At 52.0% G+C, this 24,753-nt stretch overlaps 3 protein-coding genes across 4 annotated transcripts in view; 2 read left to right on the forward strand and 1 right to left on the reverse strand.

Annotated features, from left to right (window-relative positions):
- The first annotated feature begins 4,164 nt into the window (after positions 1–4,164).
- Positions 4,165–6,264, forward strand: POU4F2 (POU class 4 homeobox 2). The gene is made up of 2 exons (XM_042049986.1): positions 4,165–4,758; positions 5,222–6,264. Exons 1-2 carry the CDS (start codon positions 4,453–4,455, stop codon positions 6,161–6,163), a joined length of 1,248 nt encoding a protein of 415 aa, XP_041905920.1. The 5' UTR covers positions 4,165–4,452; the 3' UTR covers positions 6,164–6,264.
- A 3,817-nt stretch (positions 6,265–10,081) lies between these two features.
- Positions 10,082–11,866, forward strand: LOC121675030 (translation initiation factor IF-2-like). The gene is made up of 3 exons (XM_042049985.1): positions 10,082–10,167; positions 10,420–10,509; positions 11,563–11,866. Exons 1-3 carry the CDS (start codon positions 10,086–10,088, stop codon positions 11,787–11,789), a joined length of 399 nt encoding a protein of 132 aa, XP_041905919.1. The 5' UTR covers positions 10,082–10,085; the 3' UTR covers positions 11,790–11,866.
- Positions 11,867–22,809: 10,943 nt separating this feature from the next.
- TTC29 (tetratricopeptide repeat domain 29) overlaps positions 22,810–24,753 on the reverse strand; it is a 117,654-nt gene continuing 115,710 nt past the window's right edge. Inside the window, exon 10 of one of the 2 annotated variants that reach the window (XM_042049983.1) lies at positions 22,810–24,487. The gene's annotated coding sequence lies outside the window, so the exon portion shown is untranslated. The remainder of the gene's footprint in view (positions 24,488–24,753) is intronic. The other variant, XM_042049982.1, reaches the window with a different exon arrangement.

A 24,753-nucleotide genomic window follows, 5' to 3' on the forward strand; every position in this document is an offset into this window, starting at 1 on the left:
CCTCCCTCTTGGAAAAGCAGTTTTGGGATAGCATCCTGGGTGCTGTGGGGAACATGCAGTGTTTGTGAGCAGAGGAGAGGCAGTGCGAGCTGGACGGCTCCTGCTTAGCAGTCTGCTCACATCGTTCTCCCACGAAGAATATTCAGCTTTCTTTGTCTAAAATGTTGAGTGGTTATGAATAGTAAGGATAGACTATCTGTAATTATTTTTAAATTATTAATGGTTTTGTTAGATCCCTTCACTTCTACATTAGGTTTCTGTTAATGTAAGTTAAATCAAAATGTACTTCGGTTTCCAGGCAGCTCCCAAATGTATTTTTCATTCTTTCATAACATTACTTCAAGTTCTCGATGAGGTGTCTATGATAAAGTTTGCTCCTGAGCCGGCAGACTTCCAGTCCTAATGAATTCAGTGAAAGGCTCACCAGGCAGGGCTCTCATCAGCCGGGCCGGATGGCGAATGAGGAGGCCGTGGCTGCATTGCCCGTCAGGGTCCCACCCCCAGCTTCTAGGTGTCATACCCTATCCATGAGAAGGAGCATGAGATCCACGGGGGGAACACCAATGACAGAGGGAAATTTGTCAGAATAACCGAGTTACTTTATTGGTGCTTCCCATCGCGCTTAGGAGACTCAGCTTGTTATGACAGGCACTCCTGATCAGAAAATATCTGCGGAGTGCCTGGCTCAGAGGACAGACCCTGCAGGAGGGGAGGAAAGGTTCCCGCTTGCCACCCTGCCCCAGGAGATGCTCTCGGCTGGGGAAAAAGAGAGGGACAGAAACGCGGTTTTCTCCCTTCTCGGAGAAAGAGCAGGCCGGGCAGGGTCCGAGGGTCCGGGAGAAAGAGCGAGGCCGGGCCCTCACCCCCCGCCCGCCCGGCGCCCCGCTCCTGCCGAGGGGGCGGCGCTGGGGAGAGGAGCGTGCGGAGTTAAACGCGTGCATTCAACACAAACGCCACGAAAAATGCCTGGATAAATTATGCAGAGGGATTTCTGGATTTCTTTCAAGTAATTAAGTTTCGATTTCTTGCATTTATTTTAGTGCCAGGAAGCACGAGGCGCCACGGACGGCAAAACTCTTCATTGATCGTTCCGGGCTTGAAGTTTGACTTCGTGAATTGACTCGGCTCGCGGCGGCGGCGCGGCCGCGGATTTGGAGCGGGGGAGGAGATTTGGGAGAGGGGGAGCAGGGGCCGGTGCGGGCGGCGATGCCGGGCTGGAGGCACAGAGGGGGCCGGGGATGCCGAGGCATCGCTGGCGTGCGGGGATGCCCCAAGCGGGGTGTCCCGGGCCGGTGCATCTGTCCGCACCCGCGGAGCCCCCGCGGCTGCGGGGCCGGGTCGCCCCCCGTGCCCGGATCCCCGAGGCAGCATCCCGGAGGCGGCGGGGGCCGGGAGCCGTGTGGGGCACCGGGCGGCAGGGCCGGGGCTGGCGCTGCCCTGCCCTCAAAACAAAGGTAGAGTTTGCTCAAAGTGTAGCCCGCATCTTAATGGATTAAAAATTCATAGGGCGCATTAGGTTCGGTAAAATATGAATGCGCGTCTTTAAATTTTAATCGTAAATCAGAACATAGATACATGAGAGGCGACAGTGATTTCTCCCCAGATGTCTGCGTGGGTCAGGGTGTGGGCGTGGGTAAGTTGGAGGGGGGGGGTCTCCTTTTATTTAGGCAGCCCAGCGGTGCGCAGAGCCGGCTGCGGGGCCCGCGGGGCCGCTGAGGTGCCGGGGGGCGGCGGAGGCTCCGCGCCTGCTGCGGCACCCCCGGAGCCCCTCCCGACTCCGGGCGGGGGTGCAGATGGGCAGCGCGGGGGCTCTACGAAAAAAACCCAACACCCAAACACAAACAAATAAACCCAAAAAATCACCAAGAAAAGGGGGGAAGGGGGAAGGCAGGATGTGCTGGGTGGAGGAGCCTCGGGCAAGGCGCTGCCGGCAGCGGGCACAGCAGCAGCGCGGCGCTGCGCGGGGCCGGAGCCGCGGCGAGTCCCTGAAGCGCGGGGAGCCACCGCGGGGATCCCCGGGGTCACCCCCGGGCCCGGCACCGAGGAAAGTTGGCCCAGCTATGCGGCCGCGCCGCTCCGCGTCCCGGTAGCGGCCGTTCGGAGCGGCGATGAGTGCTCAGCGTTTTGGAGATCGGTTGTCAGTTGCTATTAAAATCAAGATTAATTCATATTAACGATATGCGTTCTCAATTCTCCCGTGTGACAGCATACATTAGAACAACTATTGCGAGTAATTAAACTCAGTGCGGGAGGGGTTAAATGTATAGCGGGGGGGGCGAGGGGGGGTCCTTCTCGCATTTCTCTCAGCCAAAGTTGAGCCAGAGAGCCGGGCGGGCAGAGCCCCTTCCCCGGCTCCACGCACCCGGCAGGCTGGCTGCCCTCGGACCTCCCCGTGCCAACGAGGTATTTTCTTCTTCTTCTTCTTTTCCTTTTTTTTTTTTTCCCCCTTTATTTTTTTCCCCTTTCCCCGGAAAGCGGGAGCTTTCCCTCGTTCTCCCGCACACCTCCCGGCACGCCCGCGCCGAGGCGCGCAGGGCTGCGGCCGCTGCTGGGGAGGCGGAGGCGGGGGCGCAGGAGCGGCCGGGCGCGCTGCGGGGACGCCGGCGGAGGGAGGCGGGGGACAGCGGCCTCCCTGCCAGCCCTGCCCGCCACGGGCGGGCCGCGCCCCGCGTGGGCTCTGCCCGCGATCGCCTCAAAACGCGCAAGATATTATTGATAGCTCTTTCTTGGGCGTTGGAGATGCTTGATGCTTTAGACTAATTAGACAAGCCAAAAGCCTTTTGAAGATTAAGCAAATTGGACAACCCTTGTTAATTAGAACATAATTTAAAGTTTGAAATTATATCACTCATGAAGTAGCCTAATTAGTATGACGATATGTTAATAGCCTACCGAGACACGAAGCGCGGAGGTTTGGCATGAACTCCTTAAAGGCTTGCAAGAAAATCCTCTTTCCTATGTTGTCATTAATAAAAGATTTCTATAGACTTCAGCCTTTCAACGGTGACATACAATTTATAGTACACACAATGCATTAGCCCATAGTGCTGCTCAATTTTTTTACTATTATGAAAACTAATAAATTCGTCAAGCTGAATTAAGCATACAAATCAGATGAGGCATAACAGATTACATATTGAAGCGCCGTGTCTCCCGAGCCTAAATGAAATTTCAATCTAATAATTCCTTCCTGGCCCGGCCATAATTTGTTTAGAGATGTTGTTCTACTTCTTTCCAAGCGCTATTCACACCATAATTAAATGATACTCAAGCTTTTAACTTTGATTTATTTCATTTCTCTGAGCTGGCGACAGTGAGAGCTGATACAATGTAATTTTTTTTATTTCCCTTAAAATTACCAAGTCTGCTGTTTAGGTGAGAAATTAAACACCTAAGCACTTATTTTAACCTTTCTGCTGCAAAGTGAAATTCATGGAAATAAACCCGACCACCTCCAGGAAAACTGACTTTCCCCGATTTCTTCTCTCTCTTTCAATTTTTTTTTTTCCTTTTCTTTCCTTCTTTTCCTATTAGACAGGCGTAGGAAATTGGCGGGATAGCGGTGCGCTTTTGCAGGAGGATCCCTCCGGCTCCCCGCCGATGGGGGACGCCGGCGGGGGCAGCCCCCGGCCGCCGCTCCCGGCCTTTCCCTGTGCTGTCCCCGCGCAGCGCCTGGCGCACCCCCCGCCCCTGCCGCCCCCCGGAGCGGTGCCGGAGCAGCGGCGGGACACTCTGGCTGTAGGACCGTGGTGAGCCCGGACGGGACTTTTCCCCCCTCTTTTTTTAAAATTATTTTTTCTTTTAATGGAGGGTAGATTTGAGGCGGTGGGGTGGTCGCTTCCCCCTCCTTTCTATTTTTTTCCTTTCTTTTTTTTTTTGCCTTTTTGGCTTTTTCCCTCCCCTTTCCGGGAGGCGACGGGGCGCGGCGCGGCGGTGAGTGTGGGAGCACGCGTGGGCGTGGGAGCGGCGGGGGGCGGGCAGGGAGCGGCGGAGGAGGGGGCCGGGGCCGAGGAGGCAGGCGCGGAGGGCCCTTCCCGAGGAGTTGGGCTGTAGTGACAGGCGAGAGGGGAGGGGAGGGAGGGGAGAGAGTAAAACCCACCGGCGCGGCGGCGGGGAGGGCACTTCGCGAGAGGCGAGGGCCGGCGCCGGAGCGGAGGCGGCGGCGGACCCCGGCGAGCGCCCGGGCGGAGGGCGGGCAGGCGGGCGGGAGGCATCCCGCGCATCCCCCGCGCATTCCCGGCTCGCCGGAGCCGCCTCTCCCTCTCGTCCCCGGCGGGGCTCGGGCAGCCGGCTGGGGGGCGAGTGGGAATTTTTTTTTTTTTTAATTTTTCGGGGGGTGGGGGCGCGGGGCTCCTGTGGCTTTTCCGGGGGGTTTGGGCCCCCGGCCCCGCGCCCCTGCCCTCCTCCGGCGGCCGGCTGCCGGCGGGCCGGGCCGCGGCGGCGGCGAGCACCATGATGATGTCTCTGAGCAGCAAGCAGCCTTTCGGCCTCCCCCACGGCGGCGGCAGCGGCGGCGGCCTCCACGAAACCAAGTACTCGGCCCTGCACACCGCCTCGCCCTGTCCCTCCGCCGGCGCCGCCGCCCCCGCCGCCAGCTCCCCCAGCAGCACCGGCACCGGCGGCTCCGCCGGACGCGGCTCCGGCTCCGGCTCTGGCCCCGGCGGCAGCGGCGGCTCCGGCTCCAGCTCGGGCTCCGGCCCCGGCGGCAGCGGCGGCGGCGCGGAGGCGATGCGGCGGGCCTGCCTGCCCGCCCCTCCGGTAGGTGCCCGCCGCCCGGCGCCCCGCTTTAAGGGGAGCCCCTCGGTGGCCCCCCGGATCCGCCTGATGATTTTTTCATGGCCGTGCAGCAAATCACCCGGCGCCGCCGGGCGCTCGCCCAACTTATGCATGCGGCGGCTCTTGCCGCTCGTATTAATTTTTATGACCTGGGATGCTGCGTGCGGCTGGTGCGTGTGTCCGTCCGTCCGTCCGTTCGCTCGCCCGCCCGCCCGCCCGCCCGCCCGCCGCGGCTCCTCTGTGCGAACGGCTGTGCGCCGCGCCCGCTCCCTCGCCCCGCTCGCTCCCTCTTCTCCTCTCCTCTCCTCCCCCCCCCACCCCACCCCCCTCCCTTCTCCAGGATTTCTCTTTTAACATGCTGGGAAGGTTTTAGTGGCACGGCGGAGTGCGCGGGGAGGCGAATTCCCTGCTGAGCGTTATGTGTGCCTTCTATTTGCAATTGCAGAGCAATATATTCGGCGGTCTGGACGAGAGCCTGCTGGCCCGCGCCGAAGCCCTGGCAGCGGTGGACATCGTCTCCCCGAGCAAGAGCCACCACCACCACCCGCCGCACCACAGCCCCTTCAAGCCGGACGCCACGTACCACACCATGAACACCATCCCCTGCACCTCGGCCGCCTCCTCCTCCTCCGTGCCTATCTCCCACCCGTCCGCCCTGTCGGGCACCCACCACCACCATCACCACCACCACCACCACCACCACCAGCCTCACCAGGCGCTGGAGGGGGAACTCTTGGAGCACCTGACGCCGGGACTGGCGCTGGGGGCCATGGCGGCCCCCGACGGCGCCGTGGTCTCCACGCCGGGCCACGCTCCGCACATGGCCGGCATGAACCCCATGCACCCGGCGGCGCTGGGCATGGCCCACGCCCACGGGCTGCCGGCCCACATGGGCTGCATGAGCGACGTGGACGCCGACCCCCGCGACTTGGAGGCCTTTGCCGAGCGCTTCAAGCAGCGCCGCATCAAGCTGGGGGTGACCCAGGCCGACGTGGGCTCGGCGCTGGCCAACCTGAAGATCCCGGGGGTGGGCTCCCTCAGCCAGAGCACCATCTGCCGCTTCGAGTCCCTCACCCTCTCCCACAACAACATGATCGCCCTCAAACCCATCCTGCAGGCGTGGCTGGAGGAGGCCGAGAAGTCCCACCGCGAGAAACTGGCCAAGCCCGAGCTCTTCAGCGGCGCGGAGAAGAAGCGCAAGCGGACCTCCATCGCCGCCCCCGAGAAGCGCTCGCTGGAGGCCTATTTCGCCCTGCAGCCCCGGCCCTCCTCCGAGAAGATCGCCGCCATCGCCGAGAAGCTGGACCTCAAGAAGAACGTGGTCCGCGTCTGGTTCTGCAACCAGCGCCAGAAGCAGAAGCGCATGAAGTACTCGGCGGGCATCTGAGCCGGCCGCGAGCAGCACCGACAGCATCAGCGTCATCGTCACCGACAAAAAATTCAGTAAACGAGAAGAACGACAAAAAGGAAAGGAGGAAAACAACCCCAAACAACCCCAGCCCACCCCGCCGCCCGCCCCGCGCCCAACTTTTGGGGGGAACTTCCCCGCGGAGCCGCGCCCGGACCCGCCCCGGCAAGTACCGCTGGTTTTTATTCCTAACAGACCTCGCCCGGGTGGCAGCGGGGTGGCCACGATGTCATGGCTTTCTCGGGACCCAAACTTGAATCTAGAGTTGAGGCTTCGCACCGCGAGAGACGTCTCAAAAGTATTTTGATTTTAATAATAATAATAATAATAATAATGATTAAAAAAAAAAACAGATGGCAGGTTTTTCTGCATTTACACTGCGTATTATAAATATATAAATATATATATATTTTTACTGTGGTTATTATCCTTTTCCTTCTCTGAAGTTATAACGCTTAGGGAAAGAGCTGATCCTGCTGTGTTCACTGGTCTTCAAAAGCTATTATTAGATTACTGCCAAACAACCCCTTGTAAATTATTAATTTATCTCTCTAGCAACTTCATTTTGTGCTCATTCTAATTAATTACACCTCTTTAATCTAAGTCTTGATAAAAGTAAAAAAAAAATTGTTAGTGAGAATCAAATATTTTGTGTTGGTAGGATTTATGAACGTGAGCTTTTCTTCTTCTGAATGTCCCTTTTGGCCATTTGTAAATTGTCACCTGAACCTAAGGTATTTCTCTGGCGAGTATTCTTATTCGTACGGCGTCGGCACCCTATAGTAGATGTCCTACATTATTTGTGTAGCCTGATTCACTGTCCGAGGTATTTGTTTACCGCGTTACATATTTAATGGGGATTCCCATAATGTCCCCACCACACGCTGCTCCCGAAGTGAGAAAGGACGTGGCCGCGTAGGTGACAGCGCTTGGGGGGTGGGGGTGGGGTGGGGATTGTCGCTTGGGGTTTCTTGCCAGCACAATATCCGTCTTTCTCGGTTTCAAAGGTGTATCGCGACGGTATTCAGACCGGCTCGGTTATTTATTTATATATCCGATATTGTTTATTTATTTATTTATTTATTTGGTCGGTTATTTATTACCTTTAATTGCAACACTTTCCCACGGAGGAAAGTCCCTTTTTGGAAGTCTGTTTGTAGAAAAGCCAAATTAAAATTTGTAGGGAAGGGGAGCGAGCGAGCGAGCGAGGCTGCACTGCTTGTAAATTCACAACCGGTTTGGTACATTTCTTTTTGGAACAACAACAATAAACTGAGGGTACCCGGTTGGGTACCTGTATGTATTGTAAATATTTCATTGGCGTTGACGCACATATAGATATATTCTTACAGATTTCGCTGTATCGCTGTTCTATCCGAGACTGTTTGAAGTCTTAAGTTCTGTACATGACCCGATTTCGTTGGTTTTTGTTTGGGTTTTTAATTTTGTTGTTTTGTTTTGTTAATAGGAGGTTTATTTATTCTAGTAATGTACTAAGTTATTTTTAAATGTTGTTAAATCGTCTTTCATTAAAAAAAAAAAAGAAAACAGGATTTTAACGTTTTATTGGCAAAGCGCGTTTGCTGCTTCTTGTTTTTCCAGCGCCAGCCTCTGCCCGAGCTCCGTGCCCGCTCCGGACAGGGGGGAGCGGCCCTGGTCGGGGAGCGGCCCGGGGAGCGCCGGGGCTGCGGCTGCAGCACCAGGGACAGCTCCGCGCCTGCGGCTCCGCGTCTGCGCGGCCGCGTCTGCGCGCGGGAAGGGGGGACATGGGGCTGTGCAGGGTCCCCGCCGAGCCCCTGCTCCCCGAGCCGCTCTGTCCCCCCGCCCCGGCGCGGGGGAGCCGGGGGTGCCACGCAGGCAAACGCGTGAAGATAAACCCCAAATTTGAAAAGGGAAAAGTAATTTCCCCGCGCGGTGCTCACAAAAGCCGGGGGAAAAAACCGACGGCAGCGGGCGAGGTGGGGGGGAGGGAGATCATACACGAACCGCTATTAAATATTCATATTTCCGCCCAGCCACCAGCTCCGGCTGTAGCTTCAAAGCCGCCCGGGCACGCCAAGGGTGCCGGCGGCTCCGCGGGCGCGGAGGCAGGGCCTGGTGTCCCGAGGTCCGGCGGGCACAGGCGCCGTGTCCTCGCCGGTGTCCACACCCCCGCCCTCCCCACGGCCCCCTCTAGCCCTTGTCGCTGTCGCTACCGTCGCGGCCCCCGCAGCGCCACGGCTCAGCCCCGCGGGCGCGCAGGGCGGGTTGCCTGCTCCTCCATCCGCGCCCGGGGCTGGCAGCTTTTTGGGAGGGGGTGGCGCTGTCCCGCGCACCCTGCGCGCCCCGCCGGGACCCCCCCCCGCGCGGGAAGTGCCTCCCTGCCCCCTCCCCCGTGGGCTGGGCTGCCGCGCAACCTCCCCGGGCGCGGGGCTCGTTCTGAGAAGTGAGACAGGGCAGGAGGAAGCAGGGAAGCGGCGGGTCAGGGGGCCAGGGTGAGGCGGCCCGGCGGGGGCAGGGCCCGGGCGCACCCCGAAAGCAGCAGAGAGCCCCCCCAGACAGGCAGCAGGCGAAGGCAGCGAGCGGCGAACAGCCCCTGAACCGCCGCTGCGCCCTCTTAAATGAGCCATTCACTTAAAGGCTATTACGGGAGAATTAATAAATTACACAGCGAATTATTAAATCCAGATAATTACAAGGAATAAGTAAGTAATCATTAGTTATCTCAGCTAATTACTGTGGGTCAGAGCGAGCGAGAATGTGAAATCCTCCTCGGGAATTGAAATTAACTTTGCACAGTGAGTCTCTCTGCTTGACATCCCCAGTCTGTAGGCACATGGCAGCTCCCCTGTGAGCTCGGCTTTCTATTTAACTTGGAGAGAATGGAAATAAAATTAAGTGGCGATGTGATAATAGGAAGCTGCTTAGAAAGCAAACGCGGTGGGTTTTATTTTTTACCTTTTACTGCCTGGAGATAGATCGCTCTCTAGTTTGCCAAATTAAAAACCTGGGGCAATTAACCGACTTCTCCCACTACCTGCCGGTCCCGCACTTGCAGATGATCAACAAACGAAAAGGCAGAGAAGAGCCGGCGGGCTGTGGGGTGTGTGGGGGTGCAGAGGAGCCTGGGATCCGGGAGAAGCGGGGCGGGCGCCAGGGCAGCCCCTCCGCTGCCCGGGCCGAGCAGGGCTGAGGCACCGGCGCGCTTTGTTTTGGGAGACAATAAGCTGACGAGCTCTAATGAGGGTCCTCGTCTCTTCCGCTGATCTTTCGCCAGATCCTCCAGGAGCCCCCCCTCTCCCCCAACACCCATCTACAGCATCACTTCCCGGCTTTCCTTCACGTGCATCTTTTGTAAACAGCAGATCTACAGGCGGAGATGCTCACGCTGCTCTCGCCGGGCTCTGCCCGCATTAAAACAACAACAACAACAACAAAAACAACTGCTGTGCGTGCACGGCGAGGAAAAATATCTCGGCTTCTTTGCCTTTATCAATTGCAATTAGGTGGACAGTCTTCCCCCTCTTTCCTTGCTCCAGTCTGGGATGATAATTAAAATTTAATGAAGCCTGGGAGTAGCAGAGCTCTGTCTGGGGACTGTGGAATAGAATATTTTAACTGTACATTTACACCAAGTGTCTGGCTTCAAAGACGTGACTGCTTTTAATCTCGAATTAGAAAACCACAGACCTGAAATTAAATATTAGCCACCCTCGGCTCCCCTTCCTTCCCGCCACACTGTCACGCCTGTTTTTGCCTGCCTTGCCCCACGACACGCACACACCCGCGTCTCGGGTCTCCAATTACCCTCGCGTTAATAATAAATGGCTTTGCCAGGGTGCGGGTTTTCCCCTTTCTTTTCCTTTTTTTTTTTTTTTTAATAGGGTTAATGCAATATTAATTGCTCGTAGATGCTATAAGAATGCGCCGCGTTTTTCCAGGAACAAATCGATGGAACGGGGCGGCGAGCGCAGAGCAGGAGGCGCAGCCCCGGGGCCGCCCGGGTGAGTACGGCCGCTGGCGGGGCCCTCCGCGCCCGCGCAACTCCCGCGCCCCTTCCCGCCCCGGCCCGCTGCCCCGCTGGGGATGGGGGCGGGTCGTCCTTTTCCTCCCCAAATCCTCTCTCCGGGGAAACCCCAGCAGCGCCCACTCCCGGGACAGCCCGGCTGGTTTGTGAACCCGGAGCGGTGACCGGGGCGGGGAGGATGGGAGACAGCGTTCCCCTCCCTCCTTCATGGTTGTTGTTATTTTGGCAGGTGAGACCCCCAAGCCCTCCCGGAGGAGGGAGCCCGGCGGCGCAGGACGGGAACCTGCCCCGCGGCTGCGGCTCGGCGCGGCCCGCAAAGGTAAAGGAGGGGCTTGGAGGGAAGACGAGGATACCCCGCAAGTCAGCGAGGCGGGGGGTGGGGGATAGAAAAAGCATCACAGCCTCCAACAGCCAAAAAATCCCCAGGCAGCCGGGACCCTCTTCCCGGGGCGGGGGCGTTGCTGACCTGCTGACACGGCTCCTCCGTGCGGGAGCATCCCGGAGGCCGGGCAGGGCCGGGGGTGGGCGGGCAGGAGCCGCGGCCGCTGCGCGGGGTAGGTCACGCCTTCCCTGGCCCGGGGCCGGGCCCTCCGCTGGCACTTGTTGACAGAAAAAAAAAAAAAAATTAAAAGCAAGAAATAGAAAAAAAAAACAACCTAAACGAGCAAACCAACCCAAAACCTGCCCCCAAACTGGCCACGACCCCCGAACGAAAACAACGGAGGGAAAAAAGAGGCGCTCCAGCGCGCCGGGCGGCAGCTGGGACACCCCGGGAGCGTCTGTGTGCGTGCGGGATCCGGCTCCGCAGATGGGCCCCCGCCCCTGCCCAGCCCTCCGCGGGGTGCAGCGCTGCTCAGCCGGGCGGGCTGAGGCCCCCGCGGGCGCTGGGCACTGTCCCCCGCAGCGGCACAGCCGCCCACTGCCCCCGCCACCAGCCCCAGCAGGACGAGCCTTCGGCCTCCTCCTCCTCCTCCCCCCGCCCGGGAAACCCGGGAGCCCTGGGGCGTGCGGAGCGGTGCCGCTGTGCGGGGATGGCGGTGCGGGCGCGGCGCCCCGCGGAGTTTGCGCGGCGGTGGGGCCGGGGGCTGCGCGCCCCGTCGGGCTGCGGCATCGCTCGGCGGCGCGGCGGGGCTGGGCTGGGCTCGCCTCCCCGTTTATACAGAACAGGATCATTTACATAAAGTCCTTAAGGCAAATAACTGTTGGGGCTCTAATTTATATCTGATCGAAAATTAGCCGTCATTATGCGCTCCATTAGCAGCGTCTTTAATGTGCTTCTAAGCACCATTTGTCAAGCGGCTTGTTAATATCCTTCAAGTCTTTAAAGTTGAGAGCTCATTAAAGAGTGCGCTCTGTTATTGATGTAATTTAGATGAGTTTGGAGGAGCGAGTGCGCCGCGGACAACCTGGACGAGCGGGGAGAGGCTGGGGCTCCCCCCGGGGCTGGGGGAGCAGCACCCCCGGCGCGGTGGCCCCTCACGGTCGCCCCTCACGGCGGCGCCGGGCCCGGCCCGGGGCCCGCTCCGCTCCGCGGCGGGGCCGGGGGGAGCCTCTCCGGGCCGAGGCGGAGCAAACCCGGCTAATGATGTGCAGACGTGACTCCGCCGCCTTTCCCCCACTCCATCGGAAGAGCATAAAGGCCAATAAATTACCTCCGCTGCTTATCTGAAAATCCATCTATCCTGTGGCTTTTTTTTTTTTCCCTCCGCTGGAGGAGATCGCGTTTGTGCAACACGCCGAAGCCGCCCCTCGAGGGCGGGCTGTGGGGCAGCGCCCTCCGGCCCCCCCGGGAGGCTTCGGAGCCCGGCTCGGCCCCTCCCCGCCCCAAATCCTGCCGAAACCAGCTGCTTGTGGGGGCAGCCCCGGCTGAGCTCTGTGTCCCCCCCTCCCCCGGGCAGTGCGGAGCCGAGCGGGGGCTGGCGGGGAGGGTCCTCCCCTGCGCCGCCGTCCCCGGGCTTCCCCCGGGCGAAAGCAATAAAGCGGGTAATTAGACTGCTAAAGACGGATGTAAATAACGGGGAGGAGGCGGCAGTGACAGGCGTGCGACGGGGCCGCTGCCCCCCGGAGATGAGAAAAGGAACCCGCAGTGCTCCCCCCCAGGCTCTGTGAGAGGTGCCCGATGCCCCAGCGGCCGGAGGGCCCCGGCAATTCAGGAGGGAACTCACCACCCATCAGAGGGGCCCCGTGGCCCCCGGAACCCCCACAGCGTGCAGGGCGAGGGCCAGGGCAGAGGGGATGCGGTGGGGGAACTGCTGCAAGTATCAGCAGCCTTTCAAACCCCGCTGCAGCCCGGCAAACCCCCTGCAGGGGCTTTAAGTGGCCTTTCACGCAGGCTTCTGTCAAAGAAGTGTTTCTGTGACCCCACGGTCCCAGGGACCCACGGACACGGAATTTTTCCCAGAAGCGTGATGTATAAGCAGCCACACGTGTGATCCAGCCCTGCTCAGCTCTCGGGCAGTGAGCCCGGGGGTGCTCCCCATCGGTGCAGGGTGGGGTGATCCAGCCCTGGCCCTCACGTGACAGATGGCTGATCCTGACGAGCTGGACACATCTTCTGCTCTTTGCATGCTCTAGCACAGTGTCCTAGTCCTAGATCCTGGAGATGACCTGTCCTAGAGCCACCACCTCCATACTGGTCCCCAAAGCTCTCTGGGCAGAGGAGGAGAAAAGTACCCTCAAGGCAGCAAGCAAAAACACCACCCTGGGTGGGCAAAAGCATGAGGCACAAAGAACCACCAGGCGGCCCGAGGGTGATGTGATGAGCTGTCTTTGCAGATGTGATTGTCACCAGGAGCACACAGGAGCTGCAGCACAGCAGCACATTGCTCTGAGCTGGCTGGCCTGTGTTTGCTTTCTCCATCTGTGTGTGGCATTTGGGGACAAAGTCCTCTCAGGGTGTGTGTGGGCACATGTGGGTGGCCTGCTGGATTTGAGGAAGGCTCGTTGCGTGTGGGAAGCCCTTTCTTACCCATCTTTTTACTCACTCACAGCTTTTCTCTTGCCTGTGGCACCACATTATTTTGAAGGGAAGACCATGGAAGCAGGCAGGATAAACTTTGAGAACACATATTTTTTTTTAGGGAGGACAATTACAGGGAGATAGCTTTGTCTGTATTGAACAAAGCTATTAAAAACCAGGGTGTCAAACATGGACTTGCCCATGCCAGATGGGGAGGGAAACCCATGGAAGAGTCTCATGTTATGACCATGCCAACATTTTATGGCAGCAGTGGTTGCAGCTTTCACAAAAGTGAAAAGCAGTTCAGTTTCTTGCCATATTTTGTGGGCAGAACTTGTGGATGTGCAGCAGTGAATGAACCATGTCCTATTCCCACTCCCAGACACTCTTGTGGGGGGGCTTCTGGCAGTGACAGGTATGGCAATGCCCACTGGGCAGCAGCAGGAGCCCCCTGGGCCAAAGAAGGGTTTGATGAGGAGGGCTTGTGCAAACCTCGGCATAATAAAAGCCTCCACCCCACAGGTACAAACACACACATAGACACAGTGGATGTCGTGTAAAAAAAGGCAAAAGGTGTCACCTTTTGAAATAGTTTTTACATCCTGAGTTGTTGAATTTCTTTCCTGATTGCTCTTCACTTCAGAAATACAGATTCTTTAAGAATACAGTCTTAAAATGCAGTGTCTTTAAAAATTACTGTGAATGGACACATCTGGTGCTTGATATTAACCCTCCCGAATTTCTTGCACCTAAATACATTACACAAAGGTGCCCACAAAACTTTCCTAGTGGCCCTTCCTCATGGAGAAGGGGCACCAGTCCCTGGGGGAGGCCCAGTTAGATCCCCTTGCTGATGGCTGCAGCTCACCTGTGATGGGGGAAGTGTCTCCCTGCTCCCTGCTTCCCTCCTACCTGGCTGCACCTTAAACCACTCTTCCTTTCAGCCTCCACCGCCAGGCAGACACGACGGGGATGTCAGCAGTGGGCTGGGGAGGAGGTGGAGCGGTGATGGGTCTGATCCCTGTCTCTGTGCCTGGGTTATTCCCCTGTCTGCTCAGGAAGGCTGGGGAAACACCTCCCACAGCCAGGGCATTCGGAGAGGGGTGGCAGCCCAGACGGTACCTTTGCTGCTGGCCCTGCTGGGGACACTCTTAACAGCCAGGGGCAGGGCTTGCAGCACCTGCACTACAACAAGTGTCTCACTACCATCCCAGGTCAGCCGAGGGCATGGGATCCTTGGAGGCCACCTAGTTCAGCCTCTCTGGAGCCTGAGATGCTGAAGTCAGCATCTCCTGGCTGTGCCTGCACCAGGGAACGAAGCAGGGCAGGGCACGAGCCTGGCCACAGGCAGGTCTGCCTCCCCTGTGCTGGCTGGAGCTGATGGACACCCTCCCAAGCAATGCTTGGCCATGGGCTGGGGACAGTGTCTGCTCCAAACAGGCTGTTCAGTGGTGCCCACGCTGTTTTGAGGGGGCAGGGGAATAGAGGAAGGGAATCAGCCATCACGCAGCGCTGCTTGGCCCCAGGCTGGAGAAGGGCTCCCAGCTGGTTCTGCAGACTGGCAGGGATGCAGCCACCAGAGACCACCCACCACTTACCTAAAGCTCTCTCTCTTCTGTAGAGCCTCTTCCCTGACGGGGAGGTTGGGCTGTGTTTGGCCCGGATATGAAGACCAGACCCTCTCCCCCCAACCTGCTGAGCTGCTGTGTCCCCCCAACCCAGGCAGCAGCACTTTCAACACGTGGAATGGTCTGGATTAGAGCCAGACAGCTGATGGGCTCTTGCCCACACCCAGGTTTGCCAGGCATTGGCACCAGGACTCGCTGAAATTCTGACCTCGCCAAAGACCCTATTGCCTGTCCTTTGGATGATCCCAGAGCAGCCCTGCATCCTGGTGGCCCCACATGGGTGCCAATGAGCAGGGACAGGGCAGGTGCGGGATGGAGCCAAGGGGCTGCTCTCCCAGGCAGCCCATGGGGATGGAGCACGAGGCAGCCCTGGGAAGGTGTGGAGAGGGTTTTCCTTCTTTGAGCCAGCTGTTAAAATGCTTTCATTTAATCAGCCACAGAGCGCACGGCTCAGTTAAACAGCTGGCACCTGGGCTGATGCGTGGGGATGTGTAATTCTGATTCCTACCTTTCTGTTTCAAAGCTGTGTCGTTTTGAGCACTTTGATCCAGAGACTAAACTTATTGTGGCATATTTATGTATATGACATTTTCCTTCGCTCCTTTATTTATTTATTTCTGCGAAACACAGCACTGACAAGGTTTCCTAGTGCCGAGGCGGAGGCGCTTTCTGAAGGAAAACACACGGTCCAAACTCCAGCGTGTGCTGCAAGAGTCCTGTTTTATACATGTCAAGGCTCCAACAGCAGGAGCAGTGGCAAAGTGCGGAAGAGCTCATGCAGGAGAAGGAAAAACCAGGCTGGGGGTGAGTGACAGTGCTGCATTCCAATGGACCAACTGTTCTTTGGTTCTATGAGGATGCTTTCTTCCCAGAGTTTTACAATTCTTTCAGGGCCATTATGGCAATTCAGTGCTTTTACCCCTCCCTGATAGTAGCATACTGATCCCCAAAACATTCCCAGGAAGCAGGGATGTGCCGCTATCCAACCTTACAGCAGAGGAAAACAGAGAAGTTTGGGACGAGGAACTGGAAAGAAGTTTCCCAAGTCCTAAGAGGGCTCTTAGAACTGGGACAAACCCTGCCTCATCTGACAACCTCCAAAAAAACGGAACCAGTACCACCCTTGAATTTCTCACTCCCAGGACACTGGCAGTATGAGATGCTCCATGAAATACCATTCCCCTTGAAGCAGTGGTTTTAATTCCCCAGCAGTGGCACTGCAGTTTTCTTAAAGCTCAGCCTCAGGTGTACTGCAAGGGGGAGGTGAAAGCTGACTTCCCTGAATTTGGGCCTTTGGGTTGGGTTCTCTGGTGTCAAATAAGGCACAAACTCCGGCTGACATTAGAAGATGGAGCATTAATAAATCCTCTTGCCTGGGGCTTTCAGTACATGTGTGATTTTCTGCCTTTTCCCTTGCGTGGAACACACATGGGGTCTGTCACCTCTGTCGGCTGCACAAAACCTGTGGGGATATATCCACAGCTAAACCCCTTCCCCATCTGTTCCATTGGCTTGAAGTGGGCTTAAAACACTTTTTAAACTGGTTTGAGGCTGGGGAGGTACAAACAGAGGCACGAACAGACAGGGACAGCCATCTGGAATGTGGTCCCCTGGGAAAAGAAGGGGGAACCAGGAAGCCAGGTACCATCCATGACTGAGCTACATGAGGAAGAGATGCTCCTTGTGTGGACATTTCAGCACCTGGGGCACCTCCCTCACCCTTTCCTGCCTCCCAGACAGCTTCTGTTCCAACAATCCTCATCCTGCCAATGCAGCAGCAGCCCCAGCTCTGATGGCTGAGGCTGGCATTTATTATGTGGATCCTCCTGTCTATGGACACATGTGAACACCAACAGCCCTGTTACCCACCTGGAAACGGGAAACCTCCTTTCAGCAGAAACATTTTAAACATCCTCAGCAACTGTTATAGAAGGTCTTGGGCCCTAAAAGAGCCCTGACTGATGTTAAAATTTAACTGGGAAAACCCAAAAGGCTAAATTTAAAAAAAAAAGTTACTGCTTGAAAAGCAATGGAGGAATTGCTGGGGCAATTCCTTCACTTCTCGTCTTTTCTAAAGACTCTCTGACTCATGTACCTCCAAGCTGAATCCCTGGGAAGTGCTGACACCAACTCTCCCTTCACCCCTCCAGATCACTTTTCCCTTCTTTGCCCCTATGGGTGTTTGTGAGCTGAGTCTGCTTGCCCAGAGGAAATCAGCAGGTGGCTGGGCTGCTTCACTGGCTTTTGTGCCAGATCACAGTGAGATCTCAACCAGGTGCATGTTTTAGGCATGACAGTCTTTGAACTGTCCCTGACTGAAGAGAGAAAAATCAGAAGCTTTTATCGCATAAAGGTACCTGTACATCCGAAGGAGGAAAACCACCCACAATTACAGGAGAAATATAACACTGAATGTAGCTCATTTTCAGTCCAGGCTTTCTAGGAAGAAGATGTTGCTCCACCTTTTCTCTCACTTCAAAATTGCAAGCCTTGCCTTGATCTGGGAAAGCACTGTGCTCAGATTACGGGCAAATACGATAAACCAACATCTCAGAACATGTGTAGTTCTTTATTTTGAGGTACCTGTAGGCACTTTTGGCTGGCATTTCATCACACCTCAATCTTTTTTCTACAGAGGCAGAATCACCCTGATACACTGTAAAACAACATTGCTTGCTACCTTACACCCTAGGCAGTGAGCTGTAACTAAGATGCACACATGCAACCTGATATTTCTTGTGCCAAACACCTCTGCAAAGCCAGCTGCATGACAGCGTCACATATATAAGTCATTGTATTGCCCTGCTGACACCCCCTGGTTAGAAGTACCCCTGAAAATCCTCTTGGAGTACAAAAGTGCCAGAAGAATAATAATTGTAATTACAAATCTTAACTAAATACACAGTATTTATGTGGCCCTTTCAATATTACATTTCCGTGGCAAGTTTTTCCACTGTGTGTCGTTCAGTCATGTTGGGACAATTTGTTAAATAATGTAGAGGCACTTCATCATGGAACAACATTTGAGGTGATTTACAGTTCCATCTTTTAGCAGCACACCTGTAAATCGCTATAAATAATGCTACCCCCTATTAAGGAGACATCAGGGTGCTTCCAGACAGACGGAATTAATGGGGAGGCAGTTGTGGATGATCCTGGGTAGAAAGCACTGCCAGTTTGGGTTGTTCCAAAACACAGACCTGCACAGCCCACAGCCAGGCCTGCAGGGGAATTTGTGGGATGTCCAATCAAGTTGCAGAATGGCAGAGTTTGGAAGGCACTTAGCAGCAGGCTGGTGTCCAGAGATCAGTGACATTCCAGGCTTAAGTACCTTTGTTTCTCTTGCGGCTCTAATGGAATTTTGACAGGTAAGATGTTTGCAGTGAAGCTTAATTTGAAAGAGCTCATCTTTACTTCTCATCTGTATCAAGTCTTCATTCAGCAGCAAGGATAAAACGAAGGAAGACTATGAAGCATTGGAATTGTGGAGACAGAGGGGAGACTTTGAATAAAGGTGAAGAAGATAAAAAATGAGTCTAAGGAAAAGTGGGGAAGAGGATACAGTAGGCTCAAAAATCTCAGATTTACTGTAATTAGTATTTGTGTGTCAACTCAAAGCCTTTCTGCTGGGGAGTGAGATTCTTAGTTCTGCTATGAATATCCACCTACCTGAAAAAAGAGTTGGGTTTTTTTTTAATGATGCAATGCTGTATGTGGAAAATGGTGAGAAAAGAGGATCAAGCTCCTAACCAAGGACTGGCCATGGCAAACCAGACAAGATCATAAAAAGTACTTACCGCAGATGAGTGATCATCATGCAGGGAGGCAAAAACCAGCTGAAGATGGCAGGACCACTTTAAATCAGGAAATAAACCTTTTCAGCTCATAGCACTGTTACGAACACTTGCATTTCAAAGGTGTTGAAGATGATTTCCAGGTAGAAATTCAAAAGGCCTCAGTAAAGAGATCAGGAAGAACAGGTATGATGACCCATAATTTGGGGCTGCCACATGCAGATTTTTACTTCAGCTTGCAATACCTGTGAAGACATTGAAGCCTTTGCTTCAGAAGTCAAGAGCTGACCTGTCCTTCTGTTACAGGAGAGCTGTCACAGGAAGGAGCTTTAGCACACACCTGGAATGGTCTTCAAAGGTTCAGAAACCAGAGGAAAAAGTAAAAGAGCTTCCTCTTGTCTTCTTTGAGCACAGCTCTGACCTACACCTGAGACGAGACTGAACCAAACTTACTCTGTTTTAGAGGTAGAAAAGCCTCTTCCTGGCTCTCTCAGTCAACACCATGACAGGCTCGTGAGTCTGGGTTAGGTTTCACAGACTCTTTCAGCTGATGAAGACCACTATATATTTCCAGCACCTTTTTCCTTTGAAAAAATAGTTAACTTCAGTCTCACAGTCCTGAAGATATTTTGCTCTTGTCTGATATTAAGAAGCGCACAACAGGGACTGCAGAAATGAATCACAGCATCTGATGGTGAGATTAAACCCAGCAGCTTTCAGGGGAAAGTGCATTATCTCACTGATGGAAATACCCCAACTCCCTACAGTGGGACGTGGGATGTGGGAGAAACAGAGAGGGTGACTAAGGCAAGCATACTTCTTGCAAATATATTAGTTTAGTTTTTTTAATCTTTTACTTTCCTCATCTTTACAGCTTGTTTTTTTACTTACTTTGTATAAACTACCAAGTTTTGTGTCACAGATAGTTTCAGAAAGTAATTTTCTAGGCAGGTTCCACTATCCTGAATTTTCTAGTCAGGAAGAAGGAGGAAAAAACCGTAAACATGACTTACATAGTGACTCCACCCAGGAACACTGATTAAACATCACCTGCTCCGAGGTGGTTTGGTGTGTGTGTGGAAGTGCAGTCTTCAGCAGGTGTTTATTTGTTTCTGCCAAAAGCACAACAGAACCTGAATGTGTTGGTGATGTTGTCCTCCAAGAACAAAGGTTTGTAGAGGCAAAGTAAAAGCAAAAGCCCTAATTAATCTAAATTTTCTAATATCACAGAGCTCCTCTGAGAGTATCAGGGCTCAGCAGATATGAAAGCTCATTGCAATTTAGAATGTAAAAGTTAAAGGGGTTGCTGTGAGAGAGAAGCAACCAGGAGATGGAAAGCAGGTAATCCTGAACTTCCCTTATCATAAATAAATTTTGGGTTAATCTGTACTGCAAGCTTGGCATGAGCCGTCTGCCCAAAAAGCAGCCAGCAATGCCAAGGAAACCTTTTTCCGGGTACTTGTGTGGAAATTTCCTCAGCCGAGTGATGCTGAGGAGCCGGGAGGCAGACAACACTTATGAAAGCAAACAACAGAGAATAACAGTGACCACCAGGCTTCAAGGAGGGCTCTCTCAAGATGTTTTGCACTGCTGTGGTTAAGTCCAGATTTAAGTCACTACAATTGTAAACTGTGAACTTGTGGCCAGATGGGACAATGTTTTCTGACAGTCCAGGAAGACCAGAAGCAATGTTGTCAGGATTAGAACAGCTCAGTGCAGGAGGCAGCAGCTTGTCAAAGCTGATTTACTTCTGTGTATGGATAAGTATGTCCCAAATCAGGGGCTGGATGTGCCAGTCACAAAAGCTGCCTCCCAGAGACAAGGGTTACCTCTCATCCATCTGTCTGGTGTCAGAGATCTCCATCGTAGCTGGGTTTGGAGCTGAGTGGGAGCCGGAGCTACTGCTACTCCGAGACACTCCTCTTAGGATGCTCAAGTTCCCAGACCCTGGCTCGTCCACGTACTACTGAAAATCTGTTGTCCACTGGTTTTCTGTGCCACATGTCCCATGCTTCAGGAGACCAAGCTGCAGAACTGAGCAGGAAAATGAGCAGCTGCTGGGACCACTTGAAAACAAATCCCCCTGGGATTCTCCTCAGCTCCTGGAGACTCCAGGCCTGTGTCAAATGAAGACTCACACATGGAAATACCCATTAACACGAGTTATCTTCAAAGACAACACACACATTCTATCTACTTGCAAGCATTTGTGTGGCAAATATGAAGGTATTATGAAGTTATGTTGTCAAACAAGACACAGGTTTGTTAAAAAAAGAAAAAGAACGAAGTCCTCATTCTCTTCTTTGTAGGAGCCGTGTTCAGAAATACCTGCCTGAATCTCAGGACAAAGTCCCTGATGTACACCACTGCTGAAGGCTGAGGAGTTCTCACCTCATGTGTAACAGCTGAACCTCACAGAACTACTCAAGGCTTTAACCTATTTCTTGCATTTTTACATGTATACTATTGCTTCTTCCAGTTACAATCTACTTTTTCCTAGCAGGAAATGAAAGTGTATCTTTAGTAATACCTATCATCAATCTTATTTATTCCATATCTCTAAGTAATTATATATAGAGTATTTCTTAGTCTATATTCGGACGGCCTATTTAGAGATGAATGGATTCCTTCCAAAATAGCAATGACCTTTCTGTGACTCAAACATTAATTTTCTAAATGGCATCACAGGTGAAATACCTTATACATCATCATAATTAACAAGAGATACCCTATTAACTCAGAATAAAAACATGCTTTTCATAATTATAAACAGAATCCTTTCTGAGATACAACCTTCCTCTCTGCTACGAGTTGTTAGTCAATACCATTGGATACATCCACAGTGAAACTTACTAAAACCCCACCAAAAAACCACCTTAGTTGTCAGCCTAACATGTCCTAGGCACACACAAAATGTAGATTTTAGAGACATTACACTTCAGAACTATCCAGAGATTCATCTGCTATAATATGTTTGACAAGTCTCTTGTTTGAAATGGACAACTGGCATTATAGGCTAAATTGATCTGCCTGCTTTTTTAACTTTGTTAAAGTCAACTCTGCCTGTGATTTCTCAGCGCACAGAAAAATTTGTAAACTGCAATTCATAATCTCTCATGAGTCCTCCTTTCTGGCTGCAAATGAAGGGTCAGGAGATCAGGTGCTTTCTGGTAAAACTTGGAGGAAGGATTGCAAGGATAAAGAACGAGGCAGGGTGGAGAATAATTGTGTTCCGTAAGAGGAGCTCCTTAAATTAAAGCACCTCTCACGTGAAGAGATAAAGGACAGAAGTTCCATTACACCAATGTGAGCTCTGATCCCTGCAGATCTTACAAGCAGGACTGTGTCTGATGAGATCAGCAAAGGGAAGTGATGTTGGGAGGGCATTGGTGATTCAGAGAGTGGTGATTTGTCTTCTGCAGTAGCACTGGGTCGATACCTCAGCCAAGTACAGCGAGCACTGTGCTTTCAGCTGGAGCCTGTGAGGTGTTACAGCAAGGCTGCCGTGACCTGTGGAGCTCTGACTGCTTCTAACAGCGGAGAGGTTTATTCCAGGATCTTGTCCAAACAGTAACGTATGGAACAACATCCTGCCTAACCTCCTGGCCCCATTAATTTGAAGAGGGAAGCAGAGCCTTCATTTTCCCACTGAAAAAGTCTGCAAGGGGCAGAACAACGCCTGCATTCTGCCAGACTGAGAGTTACTCATCAGACAAATTGTTACTGGGATGGGAGACAGGTATATTTAGCTCAATAAACATAATTTGCTCCCAAAGCTTCCTGACTTTCAAGAACAGAACTCACATTTACATTGCTATAAGATGATAAATTTCCCCTTATTTTTATTAAAAGCTGTATGATGAAAAAGTGTTAAAAAGTATGGGAGAGTTAATGCTCTAGGGGATTAATTCATGACCGTTTTTCACAAGCAAACAAGAATTATCATGTAGTAACAAGTGCAGATTGGCAAAAAATAGTGAAAACCATGGATGCTATTTAACATAACTACACAATAACTTTTGAGACACATGAACAGAATGTTCACTTCCTGCAGAAATGTACACGGGATTAAAGGCCCTTAAGAATTTAGAAACCTGCCCTTGACAAATTGATAATTGTCTTTTCTAGACTATTGGTGTCATTTACGTTATTTTATGTACTTTTTTTTACTACAAAGGCCAAATCCAAATACGTAATTTCTTTCAACAATATTTTGATAAAAGAAATTTCAAATATCTAAAATTAGTAGTCATGCTATACTTACAAAGATTAGAAGAGCTTGTAGATAAACAGGATTTAAGACATTATTTGCAAAATTGTGCCAGTTTTAGAATGTTTTCCTTATTTCATATTATCACTATTAAAATATAAGGGGTAAACCTAAAGGGTAAACAATACAGATGTTGTTTATATTTAATTCATAGTCCTGTTTCTCTTTCTGGTTTCCATAAAATGTTTGCTTCTTTTTAGCACTCAGCAAAGAGATTTGTTGCCTTTGTGTGTGCATAATTGCATGTGGGAATATTTCTATACAACTTCTCAGCCTTGCAAAAGCCTTCTAAATTAACATTGTTATAATAAGCATGGTGTTCAGACAATAAAGACCTATAAACAAAAGAATAAAATTATTGAGCTATTTGTATTTAAATTGCATGTACACAGCATTTTGGATCAAAAATAGTCTAATAAGAGCTGGTTAATGATACATTCTTACTATTCTTTAACAGGGAGAAACCCTATTGTCAGATGTCAACCAAATACTCAGACTACAATCCTGAAGAAAACCATGAATTGAGTTATTACTATGGCAAAAGCTAATGCTTGCTCAAACACCATCATAAAACCTGATTATAGTTCTAATGGACCTCGCTACAAACTCTGAGTCTGGAAACCTCCATTTAAAGAAAGGAATGGTTGGCTATTGGGAGTGATAAAGCTTTGTTTGTTTAGTTTAAAAGAAGGGGTTTTCTAATATGTGAAATTATGCATCATCAATTTTCCTAAATACAATTTGAAGGTTCCAAATCCTATTTTTATGTGTATTTTGCAAAGTTAACTTCCATCTTCTGTCCTCTAACTCTGCCTTGAGCCAACAGTGGTGGCAGCAGGTTCTGAGGACTCTGAGGTGTCTGAGGACTGTGAAGACCACAGGTGTCAGTGGGTCATGTGGGGAACCCATTGTCAGTAGTTTCATCAGCTCAAAATGGGACACAATTCTTTACACAGAGTCTAAAAACAGTGCTTCAGATTATTAATCAGAAAGAACCTAAGCAGAATTTTAGTTTACCTGCTGATGTAAGCGCAGAGTCACCGAATGAGTCAGGTTGGGACGGACCACAGGGGGTCATCTGGTCCCATCTTCAGGCAGGGTTATCCCACAGCACATGGCACTGGATTGCATCCAGATGGATTTTAAACAAACCTAGTCATGTTTTGAGTCCAATCTGTGTTATAGATTGGATCAAAATTGCACCATAGTGTGTCACCCAGGCTGGATCTATTCTATTTCAGCTACTGGTGAACCCCAACCTTTACACACATGATAAAATCACTGGTAGCTCTATGTATAAGTTTCTCTGAAAGGGATCATAATCTGGGATTTAAAAAAAACTCTCCAGACACATTTGCAACCTGATCTTTCAAGGCACTGAGCATCTTGGATTCCCATTCATGTTTAATATCTTAACAGGAGGATCTTGACACTTTGGAAGACATTAAGCAATAGGGGCACAAAGTACAAACCTTCTATTCCGCTACTCTTTTTTTAAAAAATTTATTTCAATGACAGATGCTTTTTTTGATAATAGAATTTTTATGACAAAATCCTTGCTGAAATTCCTACTTTGTTGCATGTCTCTTCAAGGATCTTCCTGTACTCATTATACATCAGCTTCTCGGTCAGTAAGCAGGCAACCTCTAGAATAAAAAACAGCAAATAGAAAAATATTAAAATGTCAGAAGTTTATGTATATACATTGATATCTACATGTTTTATGTTTGGGGTTAGCATCTGATTAAGCAGATTTGTTTCTGTCTCAAAGGCTTATTTCTGTAAATTAAAAGTAATTACACGATCAAAGGCAATTAAATTCTAAAACTGGGAATATGTGTAAAAAAACTGAGGGAAGTGTGAATTCATTCATTTATGAGCAGGAAAAATACTATTATTTAGACATAGTAAG

This window comes from Corvus kubaryi, unplaced genomic scaffold (genome assembly GCF_017639235.1).
Source record: "Corvus kubaryi isolate FWS band 111438036 unplaced genomic scaffold, C.kubaryi_AGA036_p1.0 71, whole genome shotgun sequence".
Lineage (NCBI taxonomy): Eukaryota > Metazoa > Chordata > Aves > Passeriformes > Corvidae > Corvus > Corvus kubaryi.